Source organism: Euprymna scolopes, chromosome 12, assembly GCF_053919585.1.
Source record: "Euprymna scolopes isolate OS-2025 chromosome 12, ASM5391958v1, whole genome shotgun sequence".
Taxonomy (NCBI): Eukaryota; Metazoa; Mollusca; class Cephalopoda; order Sepiida; family Sepiolidae; genus Euprymna; species Euprymna scolopes.
The window spans coordinates 46,863,852-46,884,469 of record NC_136493.1 but is presented as its reverse complement, the minus strand read 5'-3'; the positions used below and the strand labels follow the sequence as shown (position 1 = coordinate 46,884,469).

Here is a 20,618-nt window from a genome sequence, read left to right as displayed (position 1 = left end):
CCAATCTTGCAATCCTGGAGAAGAATATGAAAGTGACTTCCTTTTATCTGACCTCGTTTTCAAATATCATTATAATATATGATCATTGTTGTAATGGTTTCAGAAAGGAACTCATAGTAATTTCAACATGCAATGGGTTTTTTTTTTTTTTTTTTTTTTACCAAAGAAAGAAGTCGGTGAAAACTTACTTAAAATGGGAACGTTCAAAAGAAATAGGGCAATAAAAAAAAAGTGTCTGCCAAGAGGTGCTGAACTGAAGGAATAAATTAAAGATTGTCTATGACAATGGGATTTTATTATTTGTAATTGAACTACAAGGTTCCTTTAATAAGTTTCCAGACTTTTTCATATGGGCACTTTTATTGATAGTACACATATGAAACTTTAGTCCCCTTCGAAGTAATCTCCTCTGGCTGCAATGCACTTGTTACACTGTTCCAATAACTTCTGGCATTCCCCATAGAACTGCTCTTATATGAGCATATCAATGACCCTCATCATAGCCTCTTTCATCTCAATTATCTCATAACGACAGATTATCCTTGTCTAATTTATCCTTATCTAAGGTTTTCCTTGGGCTTAGGGAGTAACCAAAATTCACAAGAAACAATGTCTGAACTCTAGAGAGGGTGAGGAACTGATGCCCATCTTGATCAAATAGTCTCTGATCTTCTCTGAGCATCCTTGGGACAAACTTTGCACAAATCTTTCACATCTTCAGGTCCTCACAAATAATAGTGTGTACAGTTCCCACACTGACATCAAAATGTGCTTTTATTGTTTCTATAGACACACAACCAACAATCCTTATCTATTAAATTCTTTATTTGGCAAGTCAACTCTGGTGTTCTAACTTCCTTACTCCTCCCACACCTCATCATCCCTCACAGACTCCCTGTCTTCCTTGAGTCTCTTATGCCACTCAAAAACTGATGCTCGATTCATGCAAGATTGTCCAAAAGCAGTCTGAAACATTCCATATGTTTCTGTGGCATTCTTGCAAGTTTAAAACAGAATTTTATTGCATATCGTTCTTCTAAAGTGTCCTCACGTCCAGATTTCATTTTTTAAATTCCCCAGCTGTAACAATCAGGCTTTAGTAGAGTGTATTCCAATTTCTGCTGTAGTTGTTCATTTGAACCTGAAATCATAAATTGGTCAGTCATCTCATAAGATGTATAACAATAACATACTGAATTTTCAAGAGTCTTCAACAATTTTAAATACTTGTACAAAATGTCTGGAAACTTATTGAAGGCCCTTGTATGTAGCATAATATTACTTTCTAAGTATTTATTAGTACATATTAATTTATCTCATTTGGGTCAGTTCTATATTTAAAATACAATGAACATTTTTCATAGAAATGTTAATAAACTCGTATCTTGCTGCCTGTTATTAGTTTTTCTATTAAAAAAAAGCACTTATTTTTTGTGCTATCGAGAAAAATATCAGCTTTATATAAACACATTTGTTGATTCAATACATTTTTCATTCTGAGGAATTTCCACAGGTCTTGCTAGCTTGTATGATTTAGAGAATGCATTTTGAAAAAAGTTTACATTGTATTGTCATATATTAGAGCATGTATGAAAACACTTTGCACATCTAAAGAAAATCTAACGGTATGTTTTGCTCTTTTTCAGAATCTGTTTTAATGAATCATCAAAAACCTTTAAACAATGCAACTAACAATGATGAACATGGTAAGTTGTGACAGATTTACTTTACTAAGATATTTTTTTTTTAATGATTGGAATTTTTATGGTATTGTAGCATATTTATGTGCATTTACTGCTGATTAATTAAAAACCATTAATTTCTGAATATTTCCTGTGCCATATGTAGATTCCGTGCACAAAAATACACTTATACAGCAAATTTCATTGCTTAATCTTGTGTCTTAACAAAGATATAGCATATTTTTTATTTATGGTCCCCCCTCGCCAATCTTTCACGAAAAACATCCGTCTAGCTGAATCCACTGTGAAAAATTTCCCCCACTCTTTATCTGTGCCTAAATCAAAACGTGGATTTCATGAACAAAGCTTCTTAGAACTGCACGTCTGTGGAACTCTGTTCCGTCTGCCTGCTTCCCACCTGACTACAACTTGGATGTCTTCAAGTCCAACGTTAACAAATTCCTAATGAACCGCCCCCTTAAGTAAACATTTCATCAAATCTTCACACTAACGTACTGTACTTGCAATAACCCTTATCCCTGAGTGGCTTCCGGGCCTTGATAAGTGGTGATCACCGTGTAAAAAAAAAAAAAAATTCTCTTGAAAAAGTAGTAAAAATGTGACAAAGTGTAAAAAAAAAAAATGTGACAAAGTGTAAAAAAAAAAAAATGTGACAAAGCATATGGTCTTAAAGAGAGAAAAATATCCAAACATGAGGCATAAAAATAGTCATAACTTTTTTATTTGGGTCAGATTTTAAAAAATTTTAAGATTGTTTCTTAGATCATCAAACTCTTTCTATGTATACCATTATTGAGATATTTTAAGCCATTTCAATTTTCTTTGTGTTTGCTCGGGTAAGGTGAAAAAAAAATCTTGTTTTTTAACTAAGTAGAGTGGTCCCTGTTTACTTATCTCCCTAGGAGGGTAGACACCAAGTAAGTTTTTAATGTTAGGGAAAATCAGCCCCCCCCCCCAAAAAAAAATGGGTTGCTCTGGCTTGGAACAAACATTAAAATTGCCTCATTCAATAAAGATTTCTCCTTCACTGATCGATAACTGAACAGATGAAATGTATCAGAACAGATACTACACTTTGTGAATGTGATGTGTGTGTCCACTGCACAGGCTATGATCGGTCCAGCTCCTGCCGGACACAAGTTACTAATTGGTTCCAACCTCAATTAGTATGAGCTGTTTAGTGTCAGTCAATGCTGCAACAGAAGTTTCCCTGCAAATGAAATTGCGACGCTAACCCTAAGTTCTCTTTTAAACAAATAACAAAGTTTTATTCTTTTGGAGCTTACAATGATGCTCGTTTTGGAACAACACACTTGCAACTAAAAGAGTTTATCCGCGTAAATCCAAACACAAGTCCATGGGTCCATTTCGCTTTAAGAGTTACACAGACCTCATTGTCAGCCTCAAAAAAAAATTAGCTGACTAATCTATACCCAGAGGACCTGGTCTAACTTGACTCCCCTGCCCATAGGCTTTTTTTTACATGGTAGTCACCACTTATCAAGGCCCGGAAGCCACTCGGGGATGAGGGTTATTGCGTGTACAGTAATCAATGAGATAGTATCGTAGTAACCATTAGTATTGGAGATTTGATAAAGTGTCTTACTTAAGGGGGCGGTTCATCAGGAATTTGTTTATGTTGGACTTGAAGACATCCAAGTTGTAGTCAGGTGGGAAACACGCAAACGGAAGAGAGTTCCGCAGGCGTGCACTTCTAAGAAGCTTTGTTCATGGAATCTACGTTTTGATTTTGGCACAGATAAAGAGTGGGGAAAATTTTTCACAGTGGTTTCAGTTAGATGGCTGTTTACCATGAAAGATTGGCGAGGGGGGGGGGGACCAGAGATTGGCGCTCAGATGAGCACTTGCCATGGAAGTAACGATAAAACATCTCTTCTGTGGGAGAGAGGTTGCAGGGAAGAGAAAAGGGCATCCCCCAGTAAGCAACAAAGTTTATTTTGTACTCTGTCAAGGCAGGATAGGCTGTTTTTAGCAGCTCCTGCCCAGATGTGGCAGCAGTACTCCATCCTTGGACATACTTGGCTTTTATATAGATAGAGAATTGCATCAGCAGTGAGATATCTTCTGGAGCGGTATAAGGATCCTACCATTTTTCCAGCGACCTTGGCAACAGACTTGATGTACGTGTTCCATTTCAGATCAGGAGTAAAGGTCAATCCCAGAAGCTTGTCAACACCTGGAGCTTCCCCAAGGCTGGAATATATATACTTTTCACTGAAAATCTTAGATTAGTTTTTTCTCTGTTGCCTCCATTCAGCCACTCAGTGATTGACCATTTAAAATAATGGTCCTTATTGATGAGCGTCAATGGCCAAATCCCCAGGAGTCCTAGCCATTATTCCTGGCACAAACTGAAGTACTTCGTAAACACAACAGGAAACATCTCATCTGAAAAACATTTCTCTGAGTGGACAAATCGAATTCTGGGTGGTCAAACTTTCAGATTAAACATACTTTCAGATTAGACATACTTTCAATTTTCTGTGTAATCTTTTTCTTTTGTTAAATATTATTCCTCTGTAGAAAATCTGACACTTGCGTACAATACTAAACATGCTGGCTAGTGCATGTTAACCTTTTTGCAACTTTGCTCTTAGCTAAAAGGTAATATGCAATGCTACTTCCTCCCCTTATGGGGAAGACCACTAGGCATCATGTACGTATTAGAAAAGAGAAATATAATATACATAAAAAGAAATGATTCTAAGCTGTTAAAGACGTTTGCTACAAAAAGAAAAGGAGAAACAAACATGGTCGATTGTTAGAAATAAAATAATTGATTGAAACCACTTGGAAAGGTTAGCGTCAGAAGGAAATTGTTTATCGCTGAATAAACGTTCTAGGTGCATGGCTACATTGATAGTGAATTTGCACAATAAGAAAGAAAGTGATATAGTCATGCAGATTGAAGCGTGGGTGTAAAAAAATTGTTATATAATATCAACCTGAATTTGATATCGACAGTTAATTTTCAATTTGGGCCCATGAAAACTGCTCTATCAAATTTTTGTGCATACATTCCTCAATACCCTCCCTGCCACTCCCCCCCCTTTTTTTTACACAGGTATCACCACATTATCAAGGCCAAGAGGCCACTCAAGGATAAGGGTTAAAGAGTGTACAGTAGAAATTGGAAAATATAGTAATCATTAGTAATGAAAAATTCTGTAAATTTGTTAACTTATATGGAACGGCTCATCAAGAACTTGTTTACGTTAGACTTGAAGACAACCATATTGTAGTCAGCCGGAAAGCAGGAAAACTGAAGACAATTCCACAGGCATGCAGTTCTAAGAAAGAAGCTTTGTTCATGGAATCTACGTTAAGGTTTAGGCACAGATAAAGAGTGGGGCGGGAATTATTGATAGTGTTTTCAGATAGACGAGTATTTCTTGTGAAAGTTTGGGGAGGGGGGACCATAGACTGAAGCTCAGTCGAACACTTTCCATGAAAATAACGATACATCAGAGACAAGCTCGCAACATCTCTTCTGTGAGATAGAGGTTGCAGGGAAGAGAAAAGGACTCTCCTACGAGGCTACAAAGTCTATTTTGAACTCTATCAAGGCATCACAAGTTCTTTCTAGCTGCTCCTGCCCAGATGTGGCAACAGTATTCCATCCTTGGATGTACCTGGCTCTTATATAGATAGAGAATTGCATCAGCAGTCAGATATCTACTGGATCGATAGAAAGACCCCACCATTTTTCCAGCGGCCCTGGCAACAGATTTGATGTACGTGTTCCATTTAAGATCAGGAGTAATTGTCAAACCCAGAAGCTTGTCAAAACTTGAGGCCTCCTGAAGACGAGAGCCATTCATTTCAATTGATGACAAATGTGGATTAAAATGTTGATGATGTAAAGAGAGAAGCTTGGTTTTAGATGCATTAAAAGTAACCAGCCACTCCTTTCCCCATCACTGACAGTAAAGATATATCATGTGTTTTTTATGTTAGTGTTTAAACATGATTGTTTAAGCATTAGAAACAATGTTCAAATTTCTACAAAGTCTACTATTTTGAAGTGAATTGCTGATAATTTACTAACCGATTGTAAATGCTATTTGTGTTTCAGATTGGGGCGTGACGACACCTGTTAAAAACAACCATATTGAACAGCCTGATCTCGGTTATGTACTCTTCAGGGATGATTATGTAAGTGTTTTTACCTTTTTTATCATAAAGAAATACTTCAGACTTATGTGGCATTTGTATCTGGATCAAGTCTATCCTCATAACGGGCCAGGTGATTGTGCAGTTTTTCTTTTTACTAGAAGCAATTGTGCAATTTTTTTTTTTCTTTTTACTAGAAGCAATTGTGCAATTTTTTTTTTCTTTTTACTAGAAGCAATTGTGCAATTTTTTTTCTTTTTACTAGAAGCAATTGTGCAATTTTTTTTTCTTTTTACTAGAAGCAATTGTGCAATTTTTTTTCTTTTTACTAGAAGCAATTGTGCAATTTTTTTTCTTTTTACTAGAAGCAATTGTGCAATTTTTTTTCTTTTTACTAGAAGCAATTGTGCAATTTTTTTTCTTTTTACTAGAAGCAATTGTGCAATTTTTTTTTCTTTTACTAGAAGCAATTGTGCAATTTTTTTTTCTTTTTACTAGAAGCAATTGTGCAATTTTTTTTTCTTTTTACTAGAAGCAATTGTGCAATTTTTTTTTCTTTTTACTAGAAGCAATTGTGCAATTTTTTTTTCTTTTTACTAGAAGCAATTGTGCAATTTTTTTTTCTTTTTTACTAGAAGCAATTGTGCAATTTTTTTTTACTAAAAGCAATTTGAATATTTTTAAATACTTATTTGCTTCCTTTTTAAGAGGTTAGACACAAGGTCAGTTTAGATTTTGAAAACCCACCACACTAAAAATGCATCCTGGCTTTCAAAATTCCTGAGCAGCCCTATTGGCATTTGCTGGTAAGGGATGCCTACCTCAAACTAGTAATACACACGGACGAAAAAACGCTTTGGATAATCACAGATTTCAAGGTAGTTCTACTAAAATAGCCATATTTTTTAAACCAAAGCATTTCAAGTCTTCAAATTACTACTGTTTTGTTCGGAAATGAATATACTTTCAAATGAATTAATAAATATGAATGTACATTATATATTTTAAGAGTTTTAAGCAAATAAAGTGATAAAAATGTGAACGTCATAAAATGGCGTTTTCGGTAAGGTTTTGTAATGACCCCCCCCCCCCTGTTTTCTAAAGGTCCGTACCGTGATTTTATGAAGAATTTCGTCATGAAATTTGGGAACTAATTAGAAGAGGTGTTAATCTTTATACTGTCAAGTGTCCGAAATATTTTTAACCATTTCTTTTTTTGTTGTGTTAAAAATAAGACTTTAATATGACGAGTATTGAACATTTTGAAAAAAAAATTCTTCGGACACCCAGTAGTAAGTAAATCAATCTTTTTACTATCTTTATCAATTAAAAGTATTATTTTATGTTGAGTAGGACCGCGGTAATTGATAATTTAAAAGGACCTACCCGAAAAAAAAATTGTTTCTATTTCTCGAATTTGGTCAAATGAAGTTAGTATTACTAGAAGGAGCAGCAGCAGCTCCAGCCTGTAGAATCAGCCATAGCACAGCACAGTGTAAACAACAGGCGTTCTTTAATTTTTATTCCAGAACGAATTAAGAAAAACATGAAAATATGAATATAAATGTTCTTGTATGTTTAATGAGAGCTATTTTGTTATCAGAATAACATTAGTTTAGAACTATTCGGTTTTCAGAATGTATAATAACAACAATCCCAACCAATTCGGCATCATGAATCTGTTGCAATTTCTCACATTGCTCGTCAAATTTAAAAACATGGTTAAAAAAACAAAAACTTTTGTAGATATATAGCTTGCATGCACTTTTATTCTTTAAATTAGTTTTGAACAACGAATTAAAACAATGTTTTACTGCGAACAGCCACAAATGTTTTTTTTTTCAAAATCAAAATAAGTATCAAAATCTCGTTTATACATAGATTCGAAAAAGTTGTCAAAAAACAAATATATAACAAATGTTATCAAAGGCAAGATAAGTTACTTTTCTACCAAACTGGATATATTTTTTGTGTTTTTATTCAATGTAACATGTTTATTCAGCTCGAAAAACATACAGTATTTACCGATGTATTGGAAAATTAAAAATGGCGCCCGGCCCGACTCTCTTTGACACGGTAAGTTTGAGAAAAGGAGTTAAAAATTAAAAAAAACTCTATGTCACGTCGTCACGGTAACATATATTGAGCGAGTTTCTAGCAGTATTTTGTCTACTTTTTTTATTTTTAACTCTTTTCCCCAAACTTACCGTTTCAAGAGAGTCGGGCGGCCGGGCGCCATTTTAAATTTTCCAAAACATCGGTAAACACTGTTTTCAAGCTGAATAAACAAGTTACATTAAATAAAAACACTAAAAAATTATCCAGTTAGGTAGAAAAGTAACTTGCTTTTGATAACATTTATGTTATATATTTGTTTTTTTGACAACTTTTTCGAATCTATGTGTATAGTAATACAAACCCTCAAAATCTATATCAATATTCTTGAAATTTTAAAAGCAGTTAGAAAACACATCAAACTACAATTAGGAAGCTTTTTATTTCTTTATTTTTTTTTCTACTTATTAAGCGAAAGATATTTTTACAACCTGCTCCAGCGTAGTATAAATGGCCTATGGAATTAACACCTTCAACCTCGAAAATAGAAATCAACAAATTTTTGAACACTCTCTTTGAAAAAAAAGCTCTCTTAACTTCACCTCTAATACAAATTATGTGTGGCAAGTCTCCTCCTAAAACACTCTTTAACCCTAACAATAACACTAAGTTCGAGTGGCAAGCCCCCCCCCCCAACAAAATACCTCTGTAAGCCACATACAAGCATCTAAAACAAACAAACAAAAAATAGATCCTTCTTTAAAGAAAAATACACATAAAAATAAATTGGTTAACTGTCCTAAAATGCTAGAATTGCCAGGAAATGATGAATTATTTTACATTAAATTTTTGTGAAACTAACCGCTCCCCCCTCTAATATTGTTTTTGTTAGCTTTGTCTCTGTCAAGTTTTCAGTATGTTCACACATAATTTTCCTTAGCCCTACAATTAATTCAAAGTCCGAATGGCAACCCTCCCCATATTCTCATTGCATAGAAACCCTCTTAAAACTACACATAATCATCTTAAAAAAAAAAAAAAAAAAAAGCATGCATATTTTCCCATAGAAAAAAAAACAGTTAACTGCCCTAAAATGCTAGAATGACCTGTAATAGGAAATTATTTTACATTCAATTCTAAAATAATTTGTTTATCTTTCATTAAAGTTTTTCATGGCATTTTATACATAATTTCCTAAAAAGGTAGAATCACATTTTGGAGGGGTGGTCAGAAGGAGTTGAGTGGGGTTAAACAGAAGGTGTTAATCTACAATAATAGCAAAGAAATATTGCAATATATTCATTTTTAAATGGTCTTATGTTTAGATTTAAGTTTTTTGTACATAAAGCACATTACAATTCAACTTTGAGTTCTCCAACTTCTTTTCTGTTTATGGTTACATGGCATTTTTAAGGAATTGCTGCATATTTATGCACATTTACTGCAGATTATTTGGAAACCATAAACTTTGGGAGATTTTCAGTTGCATATTCTGATTCCTTGTACAAAAATACACTTATATGGTAAATTTCATTTCTTAGTCTTGTGTTTTAACAAAGATATGACATTTTTACTGAAAAAGTAGTGTAAAAAATGTGACGAAATGCATATGGTCTTAAAGAGGGAAAAATATCCAAACGTGTGAGGCACAAAAATAGCCATAACTTCCTTAATTTTAATCAGATTTTAAAAATTTAAAAAGATTCTTTCTTAGCTCATCAAGCTCTTTCTATGCATACCAATATTGAAATATTTCAAGCTATTTCAATTTTTTCATGTGTATTGCTACTCAAACGATTAGAAATAAACTCAGAAAGAAGGTAAAGCCTCGGAGGATGCAACTTCTAGAATTAAATAGAACCATACTGCAGCAAACAGAAGCAAGGCAATTCTTGACAGAAAAACAGAGACCATCATACCAGCTATTATCTCCTTTTTTTTTATTTTTATTTTTTTAAATTTTTTGGTAGTAATGAAAGCATACCATCAGATACCTGTAAATAAGGATGATTTACAGAAAACTTAACTCGTAACTCCCTTTGGTGCATATGAGTATTTATATATACTCTTCGGACTTCATGGACAATATATTTATGAATGTGGAGTGTGTATTTATTTATATCGACGATTTGTTGATAATGTCTGAATCAGAAACATCTCATATAGAAGATTTAAAATGGGTTTTCCAAATTCTCCAAGAGAATAATCTAAAATTATCCTTAATAAATGTGAATTTTTCAGGTCTTCTTTGAACAATTATTTAGGATTCCACATTGGCCCAGAAGGACTGAAACCTACTGCAGAAAAAATAATTTCCCTGAACCTAATGAATCGGCATCGTTGCGAAGATTTCTCTGAATGATAAACTTTTATAGAAAATTAATTCCGAAATTTGCTGATATAGTGTTACCACTTTGTTAATTTAATAAGTTACATCCTAAAGACAAATTATTTAAATTTAGTGAAGCTGAAAGAAAATCTTTTACTGAAATTAAAGAAATTTAAGCTAATATAACTTCCCTTCCTCATCCGATCTCAAGTGTTACCAATTATCATTTAGTGACTGACAACTCTAATTTTGCTGTTGGTGCTTGTTTGCATCAGATTGTAAAAGAGGAGTCTATTCCCATAGGTTTTTTCTAAGAAATTGATTGACAGTCAAAGGAAGTTTTCTACATTTGATCACAAATCACAAACCTTTGGTTTATAAGAAAAATGAAATCTGACAAGCAACAACGTTATTTGTCTGTAATTACAAAATATGTCTGATATTATATATATATATATATATATATATACGAGGAAGTGAAAATATCGTTGCTGACTGCTTGTCTCATCCTACCAATGCAGTTTCTTTAGACGTCTTTGATCTCCCTGCCTTGGTGGAACAACAAGCAGCTGATGATGAAATTAAAGATTATTCTGGTAAACTTAAGTCCTACAAATTTTCTCCAGATTCAGAACTTTTATGTGACATTTCAACGCCGTACCCTCGTCTTTTGTACCCAAGTCATCAAGGAGGGCTATCTTTGATCCATTTCATACTCTATCACATCCAGGAACAAAAGCATCATTAAAATTGATCAAATCAAGATTTTATTGGAATGGATAAGATGATAAGACAATATTGCAAGGAATGTCTCAACTGTCAGAAATCCAAAGTTACAAGACCTACAAGATCCTAGTTGAGTCATTCAATCTACCTTCGAGTTTATTTGAAACTGGGCATCTTGACATAGTGGGTCCTCTTAATCCAGTAACTCCTAAAAATTTTGTTTCCATGATCTGCCAGATATATTCTTACATGTATCGATAGGGCTACACGCTGGGTTGTGGCCACACCCATGTCTGACATTACAGCAGAAACAGTTGCAATATCCTTTCTAAATATTTGGGTCTCTAGATTTGGAGTGCCTCTCTATCTATTAACCGGTAGAGGAGCACAGTTCGAAAGTGAACTTTTTAGTCAACTATCTAAACTTTCAGGATTCCATCATTTGCGTATGACGAGTTACCACCCTCAATCAAACGGTATAATTGAGCGTGTACACCGTACATTAAAGTCGGCTATTGTTGCTCGAAAACAAAACTGGATTGATGCATTGCCTATTATTCTGCTAAGTATGAGAAATATGCAAAATGAGGACAATTATTCACCATCTGTAGCAGTAACTGGAAAAACCTTACTTGTACCAAGACCAATGATTGACAATGAATCTTCAGAAGTTTATTATCCAAAAATTAAGATTTTAGAAGAAGAAATGCAGAAGTTTTGGCTAAGATCAAAGTGTAGTATCTATTCTTCAGATGCTGCACTTCCATTTCTTGTTCTCTTTCGGTGGAAGAGCAGTCCTTCACGACTGAGACAATTTTTTACTTTTGTACCTTTTTTCCACGTTAAAAAACGACCCTGGTGTCTAACTCTGTCCCGTGGGGAGGCATAGTAAATAGGTACTATCTGAAGGCCGAATTCACTCTTCCTCTAAGTCATATATCCCAGCTGATCTAAGAACCTGTACTCGTGTGGATACGAGTCGACCGAGTTTGTCGTCTACTCGAAGCTCCTTACACGGGTCCTTATCAAGTTCTTCAAAGATATCCAAAGTACTTTACTATAAAACTAAATTCTGGTAAGAGTGATACAGTTTTAGTGGATCGTTTGAAACCAGAATATATTGAGTCTTTTGAAAATAGACTTACTGAATCAAAGAAATCTGCGAAAGTTCCTGATGAATCAAATGTCACTGAACAGGAAATTTCATTTACCGAGAATTCTACAGAAGAATCAAGTGAAAATGATTCCAACGATTTATCTAGTACGCCTACAGAAGAAGCTGACCAACAAGAATCAGTGGATCTTCCCCAAGATTCAAAAGCTATGACAATGACAAGATCAGGCAGAAGAGTAGTTTTCTCCAGAAACGACGACTACCATTACTTCTAACAATATGATATATCCAATACTGAGATGTGAAGTATTCTGGTGTCGTATTTATGATGTTTTTATTAAATATAAACTAAAAATAAAAATGTATCTATATATAAATGATAATAAACTTTAAAGAATAAAAAAAATTTTTTTTTTTAAATAAAATAATTAACCTTTTTCTGATTGGTCTAACACTTTTGATTATTTGAAGCCTCCATAAAAAAGAAATAAAAGAACTGCCATCTGTTAGCATAGCTAGAAAGTAACCGTTCGTTTTGGAAATTAGATATATAATATAATATCTATTCAATGGTGATGAGAGCATACTCCAAGGAATTACTAAAAAAAAATTTCTTTGATAGAGGACTGAGTAGAGTAGTGTCTGTTTTGCTGTCATGAGATCATCCTCCCAGGCATTATCACTTTTTTTTTGTAATCGTAATATTGTTACTGTTCGATGGTCATGAGACAATACTCGCATTCTCTTTTTTCTTTTTTGGAAGTAGTTATAATGTAGCATCTGTTCTGTAGTCATGAATTAAATGAATTTGCCCAGGATAGAAAATGATATATGGTCATCGAACACTAATTGCTATCGTAAGAATAGCTGCTGTTTTCAAACACAACTTCATTTCTTGTTTTTTTTTTTTTTTATGGCCTGGGCAGCGCTGCCAGTCTATAATGTCTGTGTGGTGTATGTTCGTATGTCCAGCTAAAAGTTAAAAACAACAAAACAAATACCCGCAAGGTTGGTATTTTTTTTGATTGGCTTTTTCCTGGATGAATATCTAAAATTCAGAAAAAGAATTCATTCTTTCACCTTAACCTGGTGTAGATTTGATCAAAAGGCAACGTTTTTTTTTTTTTTTTTTTTTTTTGGGGGGGGGGGGTCCAGACAGATTATGTACTAATTAAAGGGAAGTAACTTATTTTTTAATCAGGGAGTTAATTCCCTTATGCCAACTCATTCCTCGAGGAATTTATAAAAACAAGTTTTGTATGTGTATAGCTGGAGAGAGGAATGCGTTAAACAGAGAAGCTCTTTTTTCATTTTACTCAAAAACATCATATGTATGTCTATATAATGGTTTTCCATGGTGCTGAATTCAGATATACATGTGTTAAGGCCTGAAACTGCACCGTTTGTCCATTTTTCACTGGGATTCGGCATTCACAGGAACTCAAAAGGGGTCACAAAGGCCCCAAAATTGCAAAAAAATGACACTTTTTACCCCATAACTTTTTGCCCCATCGATTAGATTTTTCTGAAACTTGGCGAAAATGTGAAGGCAACGTTGGCCCTTCACACTTCTCACATTCATCATTTCTTCACTATTTTTTGTGGCATCATCTCACCTGCAGCACTAGAACGAGACCATGCACATGCTGCTTGTTTTCTTTGACTCTCCGTACTAAACAGTTAACAATGCTCTTTTTTTTTTTTTGTAACAGGTTGTTCACTTTTCTGGGTTTTTCTGCTTTTTTTTTTTTTTTTCTTTTTTTCTCATTTATTTCTTTTTTTCACTTTGAATTATTTCTAGTACACGCCCTAAAAAAAAAAATACAATCCCTGAAAAAAAATATTTACAGTTAGCAGTTTCTTTTCCGACTTCGATTCTCCTTACCAGACACTCAACAATGCTATTTTCTTTTTTTTTTTCTTTACACAGTGAACTATAATGCTTGACTCTAACATTTAATCATAATTGTAAATTGACATTTTATTTACTTCAAAATTTCCTTATGTGTGATTTTAAAGCCTTTAAACTGTCTACTCCTTACTATTTTCAAGTGTGTGTGTGTGTGTGCGCTTGATTTTGTGAGTGTGCGTGAGTTGTGTGCTTGTGCGCATTTTGTGTGTGCATGTATGTTTTTCCTGTGTCTAGGTGAGTTTGCTTGTGTGTGTCCATGTTTGTGTGTGTTTGTACGCGTATTTATTTGTGTGTGCATCTGTGTGTTTTTGGGGTTTGTGCTTCCGTGTGTGTTTTTGTGTATGTGTGTGTCTAATACTTGCATCAACCAGACCCAGGCACAGCAGCGTGTAGTTGGGCGGGTACAGCTAGTATATTATAAAATCATATTCCTGTGTGTTTCTTAACAATGTAATTAATATGTACAGTTCACTGTTTCACAAATTATTTTCATACTGAAAAAAGACTTATATATACTTTTATTCCAGCATGATTTCTATATGTACTAATTTATTCAAAAGAAATCTACACTGAATGAGTAACCTCATTTGCATATTACATTAAAGAAAATCTATTTTCATAATTAGCTCAATTTTATTGTTTGTTGCAATAGAATTGTTTTTATTGTTCTATTTAAAGTTGATTTATTTATTACATATTTTTCTATCATTGAAATCCTTTGAGATGAGTAATTTGTATATTTATTTATTTACGGACTGTTAACCTCATCTTCATAGTTGGCTGAAACGTGGTGTAACAACTATGAAAATGAGGATAATAGTCTTCAAATATTGATTTATTTTTATTTATAATTAATTTATTTTCAATTATTAATATCTGACAGCAGTTGCGTTTAAAACTGGAAGTAAACTTATTTAAGCGATGATAGTTATATAGTATTTATATAATAGTTATTTCTTGTTCAATCTATAAAAGTAAATGTGCAGTTAAAAGGCGCAAATTATTTGACGAACAAAAATTTATAAAAACCAAGTATTTTTATATAAAACTCGTTATTAAACCCAAAGGCTGGAATCAAACCAGAAAAAAATTATTATTTTTCATCATTTTTTATTCGACTAAATGTATGACAATCGAAGCCGTTGTATTTCTTTTAAAATTTGGCCTTTCTAAGGTTTGACAGATTGACCTTTTTAAGGCGAAATTTGGCCTTTTTTTTTTTTTTTTTTTTTTTTTTTTTTTCCCCGCTCTTTCATTACAAAAAAAATATGACGGCCAAAAACAGTTTATGAAAGAACGTAAAAAAGGCCAAATTTGGCCTTAAAAGGGCTAATCTGTCAAACCTTAGAAAGGCCAAATTTTAAAAACAATATGGTGGCCTCTACTGTCATACATGTAGTCTAATAAAAATAAAAAATTTTTCGGGCTTTATTTCAGCCTTAGGGTCTAATAATGTGTTTATACAAAAATATTTTTTATAAATTTTTGTCTGTCAAATCATTTATGCCGTCAAACTATACATTTGGCCTTTGCATTTTATTTTCATAGACCAAGATGGATATGTTTTATGTTTCCCTAAATAAAACATGTAGTCACTTTTGTAACAAGTTAGGATAATCAGTGTATCTTAAATAGTATGTAACTAATCTCTTCGCCCAGCAATGTTTCAACCGGGCAATGCCAGGTATATACAGTTAGTTAGTTGGTAAAAGAGGAAATACCCATAAATCAGGGGCAGATAAGTCAGTCTGTCATTTAATCAAGTAATAATGAATGGCAGATCAGCAAAGTACGAAAACTGATTTTTGTCTGCTCGATAATTATCCATAATTTTTGGTGGCAATACTTATTTTTACCTGATACGTAAGTTTTAGTTGGAATGCAATTTTCATATATGCCCTATACTCTGTGATAAGCACCAAATTGTTTAAAATATAATTAGTGTTATGAACTGCATTTTAATAATTATTTTGGCCATTTTCTCAGGGCAAAACCTCTACATGCAGCCGGAAGAAAAAAACAAACAAAAAAAGGGCTTGGAAGCGATCCTCATTCTTGCTAAATGAAGCAGCTAGGAGTGTGCTTGTAAGTTTCTGAACACTTGATGATGATGCTTAGTCTCCTCCTCAAACTACTACTACTTCTCCTACCATCACTACTACTGCCATCATCACCATCATCATCTCTTCTGCTTAATTTTTTGTTGACTAGTTGTTGTCACTATTATTTTTTTTAATGTTGTCATTGTACAAATGATTTTCGGTAATTTGTATTTGTAAATATCGTAATCAAGCAAAATGGCGTCTTGTTTTTGTAAGGCATGTTCGTTGTCATCGTGAAACATTTTTGAAGTTGCATGGCTGTCGTAGAGCTTTCAGTTGTTTCTGGCTGGTCACTTCCAGAAGACATTGTAATACAATTTCATATTCCAGTAGCTTCTTTCTAAGAACTGCAGGCTTTTAGAACTCTTTTCTTGGTGACTGTTTTCCTCCTACCTGTAGCCATGGTCTTTTCAAGAGTAAGGATAGTAGCCATTCTCATATTCTTTGTGATAATTATCTTCTTACATTAAGTAGCTTCATCTACTGTCTGGAGCAATTTCCGTAAAAAAAAAATTTGATCTGTGGGGGAGGTGGGTACATAGCCTAGACAGAGTTCGAATGTGTAATTTCGTGGAGAATGATTTCTTCTTACAACCACTTTCTCATGGAAGAGACGGTACTAGTCTTTTATTTGATTGTTATTTCCATTGATTATGCTCGACTGAGCTCTAATCTGTGGTTCCTCCTTTTAAGACACAACCTGAATGTTTTCAATTGAAAAAAAAAAAGACTTTTCTTGCCCGTGTTGTTGAATTTCTAAAGCTTATTCCAGATTACTACATGGTTACTTTCAAATCAAATGTCAACTGATTCATTCCATTAATCATTTCCAATCCTCTCATCATGTTCTTCATTCTTCAGTTGATATCATCATCACCATAATATTTGGTCTAACATCATTAGTTTAATGTACATTTTAGATGCTAGCATACATTGGATGGCTTAAGAAATTGACTTTACAACTAACTTATCTCTGGCCAGGTTCTTATCCCTTTTTCACTTCAGGTCTATTTTTATCGTTCCATCCCATGCTTTTCTTAGCCTTTCCATGCGAACTGAGCCTGCTATTCAACTGTCATACATTTACTAACCCAAGAACTCTCTTCTTTTAATGTGACTATACCATCAAAGTCTCCTCTTCTTCACACATTTCCCTATACTGTCCAGGTTTAATATTACCATGGTGTTATTCAGAACTTAAGACGATCATTTCATTTCGTTAACACTTATCCTTGGGTAACTTTTGGCCTTGATAAGTAGGGACTCATTAGTAACAAAGTAAAAATAATATACATGAATATTTTTGTTTCTGTGATTAAATATTTAAGAATTTGTTCTGTATATTCACCTATATTAACAAAATTGAAACTTCTTCAGATGTGTGTTTTCCTCGGGTCAATGTGACTTTGATAATTGAATTAATGTACTTACTGTTAATCAAATATTTATTGAAATAAAAACAATAGCATAAACTTGAATCAAACTTTTTTTTTTTTCAATCCTACTTTGAACTTAATAATATTCACTCCTTCCACTCTCATCCCCCTTGCTCACACACAAAACTGATTGCCTGGTCAGTTTCTTTTTCCCTGTGTAGAACCCTGCTGTCTCTCATTACTGCTGACTTCAATGCCTGTGTGTGCTGTGGTTTTCTCCATTATTTGCTATTTTGGTTGTGTCATCTTGAAAATTGACTAGTTTACAAATATAAAAGAAATATGATGACATAAACTGACGAGAAAACGCAACTCCAATACATCATGTATAGATCAATTGCCCTCTGTGTGTGTGAGATAAAGGACGCGAAAATGTTAATAGCTGTTTGTCAAGGTATCTTTATTTGGTTGTTGATCAGTTTATCTTATCTACTAAAGCTCATCTCATGTGCTGAGTAGCAAACTGACTCAAAACTTCTAAATATTCAGGATCAGAAATCCTATGCCCGGTCTTTTGTTTTAGTCACCGACACACCTGATTAATAGAAACTGATTACTTTCACGCTCCTCTTATCAGTCACTCCCAGCTGATTATTCATCCTACTTCCGGTTATTCATCTTACAATTTTTGTGCGCCTTGATAAGTCATTTGTAACCCTTGTCATGGTTCTTTTTATTTCTAACAACTTTTTCTATTTTTCTTTCTTTGTTTTTCTTCTTTTTTTTTTTTTTAAATCACTTAACACTCTGAGACAAACGTCCATAGCATCACACCTGTATTCATCAAATAATCAGCACTAATTTATTTATTCTATCTGTTCAGTTTGAGCTTACTCTCGGATATTACTTCCTCCTTTCAAAGAGGACTATTTTATTTTTTTATTTTTTCTCTGTGTGAGATAAAGGACCCAAAAATGTTAATAGTTGTTTGTCAAGTTATCTTTATTTAACGTTTCGTGTTGAGATTAGACATTTCATGAATATTGTTGCCATCTTACTTGTGTTGCCTGCTAGGATCAGATTGTCATCAACATGGCTTTGGCCGTCAATGTGGGACACATTTTCTCATGTTTCAAATGACTGACTGAGCGACGTGACTGTATTAGTTGAGATGTTATTCTGCAACATAGTTTCTCATGGACGCCAGTAAAGTGAAGTCTGCAATTCTCTACGTTTGATGCGCTGTAATTAGGATTGTGTGTTTTGACGCTTCGTTGTCGACCACATCGTAGCCATTTTCATATTCAGTTCAATGTCTAGTAATCGAGCACTCTCATTCATTCTTTTAATATGATAAAATCAGTCTTCTATTGTGCACACCCTTTTTTATATATTGTCCATATTTTATCCTTAACATCCATTGTATCATTCTCATATCATTTCTCTCCATGCAACATGTGTCCTCTACCCTCACTAGCCAGGTTTTACTTTCATACATCATCGCACTGCACACGCATCTCATGAATTTCTATCTTGGTTTACAGTGGTCGTTGGTCAATAGAAATTGAAGCAAAAAGATAACCGATTAACCTTCGAGCTGACATTGCTAAATCTCATTTTAATTACTTAGTTGGTGATGTTATAAAATGTTCATCTCAAATATCGTGAAAATGCGTGAATGGTGAAGTTGTTGAGATTGTGCTAAAATTTTGTTAATTTGGTACAGTGCCATGCTTAGCAAGGTTGTCCCCACCCCCTCCCCAGCGAGACCCACATTGTTCACTTCTCTGGTGAATATCTGAAAATCAGCCCTTTTATGCGTCTACCTTGATCCGTCCATGGGTCAACTAAGCTTCTTATAAGCGCGTTGCTGAAATGCCGGCTTCCATGTGCCTATACCTCGAAACGATGGTGCGGCAACTGAATTTCTTTTTTGATATCTTTGTCCTCACGTGTTTTGGCGTTTTTGCGGTCAAACCGATTTTCTTTGAATCTTTCATTATTTTTCCTTCAGCAATTGTGTGTGTGGGGGGGGATTCATGTCTGGACTGTTTCCGATAGTTAAAACTATCGTTTTAAATTAACGGTCATCTGTCTATTCACTCCCTGATTAAAAAGTAAAAGAGGGAGCGTTCTACTTTCATTCATTATGGCTGATACGGGCTTGTGCGTCACTATCCTAATTATTTCATTTTTTTTTTTTTTTTTTTTTTTTTTTATTATAATAGATCTGCCAAGCCAAGGAACCTTGCAGGATCCCGGGGCCTTGTGATCTATGGGGATCTTGCACCCTCACCCCGATTGCGAGGTCTGCAGGGGTCCTAAGCACAGTTGTGCCTTGGTAATACCATTAGGGTACAGGATGAAGCATGTGCTAGTGTGATAGAGTAGGAATGGATGGAGTAAGTTCAGCAAACTTGGCCATTATTAACCAACAGACGTTTACAAGTATCAACCAATTAAATCAAGTATATTTCAAAATAAATGGAATAACATTGCGGTGCATAGTTGAGTATAAAAACAAATGAAAATACATATTTTTGTTGCGAAAACGGATGTATTTTTAACGAACAAGCTAATTAAAATGTCTGGGTAAACGATGCACATATGTTCATTTATTTACCTTTCAACCCATTTTATTATCAGGTATGCATCGGAATGTTATTCTTCATAGTTTTCAAATATAATTGACTGAATTTCCTATAAAAAAAAATAAAAAAAAATATTTGTCAATAGGCCACCATTCATGCTTCTCAGCTGCACCATGTGTAACAGAGCACGGACATGCATATGGTGGCTGTATGCAAATGGTCAAGCCTTGTGCAAAGTGATGTCACGACAAGGAAGAATAAAACAGATTATAAAAAGAACGTGTGCAGACATGTGGCCCAAAAGCGACAGGAAAAGACATGTGCATAACATCACCGAACAGTGACGGAGTATCACGTGTTCGACATGGCAGTTTTGTTAAACACTTTCGAGTGTGAAAGGACTGTTGAACAAGAGCGAAGGCATTGTTCTGGAATGTACCTGTAAATAAATAGCTGTTTTTTCACTGAAAGAAAAGTCAAATTCTGTTTGTGTCTTTGTTTCCTTGCAATGTTGCCTACACATTAATCCATATGTAATGTTACACATGGAGTAACCTATCGTAGTATTAAACACTG

The 20,618-nt window shown here is 34.1% G+C and overlaps 1 protein-coding gene across 13 annotated transcripts in view; it reads left to right on the top strand.

Moving 5' to 3' along the window:
• Nucleotides 1-20,618, top strand: part of LOC145291269 (uncharacterized) — a 137,376-nt gene that overhangs the window by 80,954 nt on the left and 35,804 nt on the right. For 7 of the 13 annotated variants that reach the window (XR_013869372.1, XM_080136885.1, XM_080136886.1 and 4 more), the window contains exons 9-11: nucleotides 1,647-1,706; nucleotides 5,800-5,879; nucleotides 15,960-16,058. Coding sequence is in view for 11 of the 13 variants with exons in the window: in XM_080136885.1 (XP_079993011.1) it covers nucleotides 1,647-1,706; nucleotides 5,800-5,879; nucleotides 15,960-16,058 (239 nt within the window). In the remaining 2 variants the exon portion in view is untranslated. The remainder of the gene's footprint in view (nucleotides 1-1,646; nucleotides 1,707-5,799; nucleotides 5,880-15,959; nucleotides 16,059-20,618) is intronic. The other 6 variants (XR_013869373.1, XM_080136891.1, XM_080136890.1 and 3 more) reach the window with 1 other exon arrangement.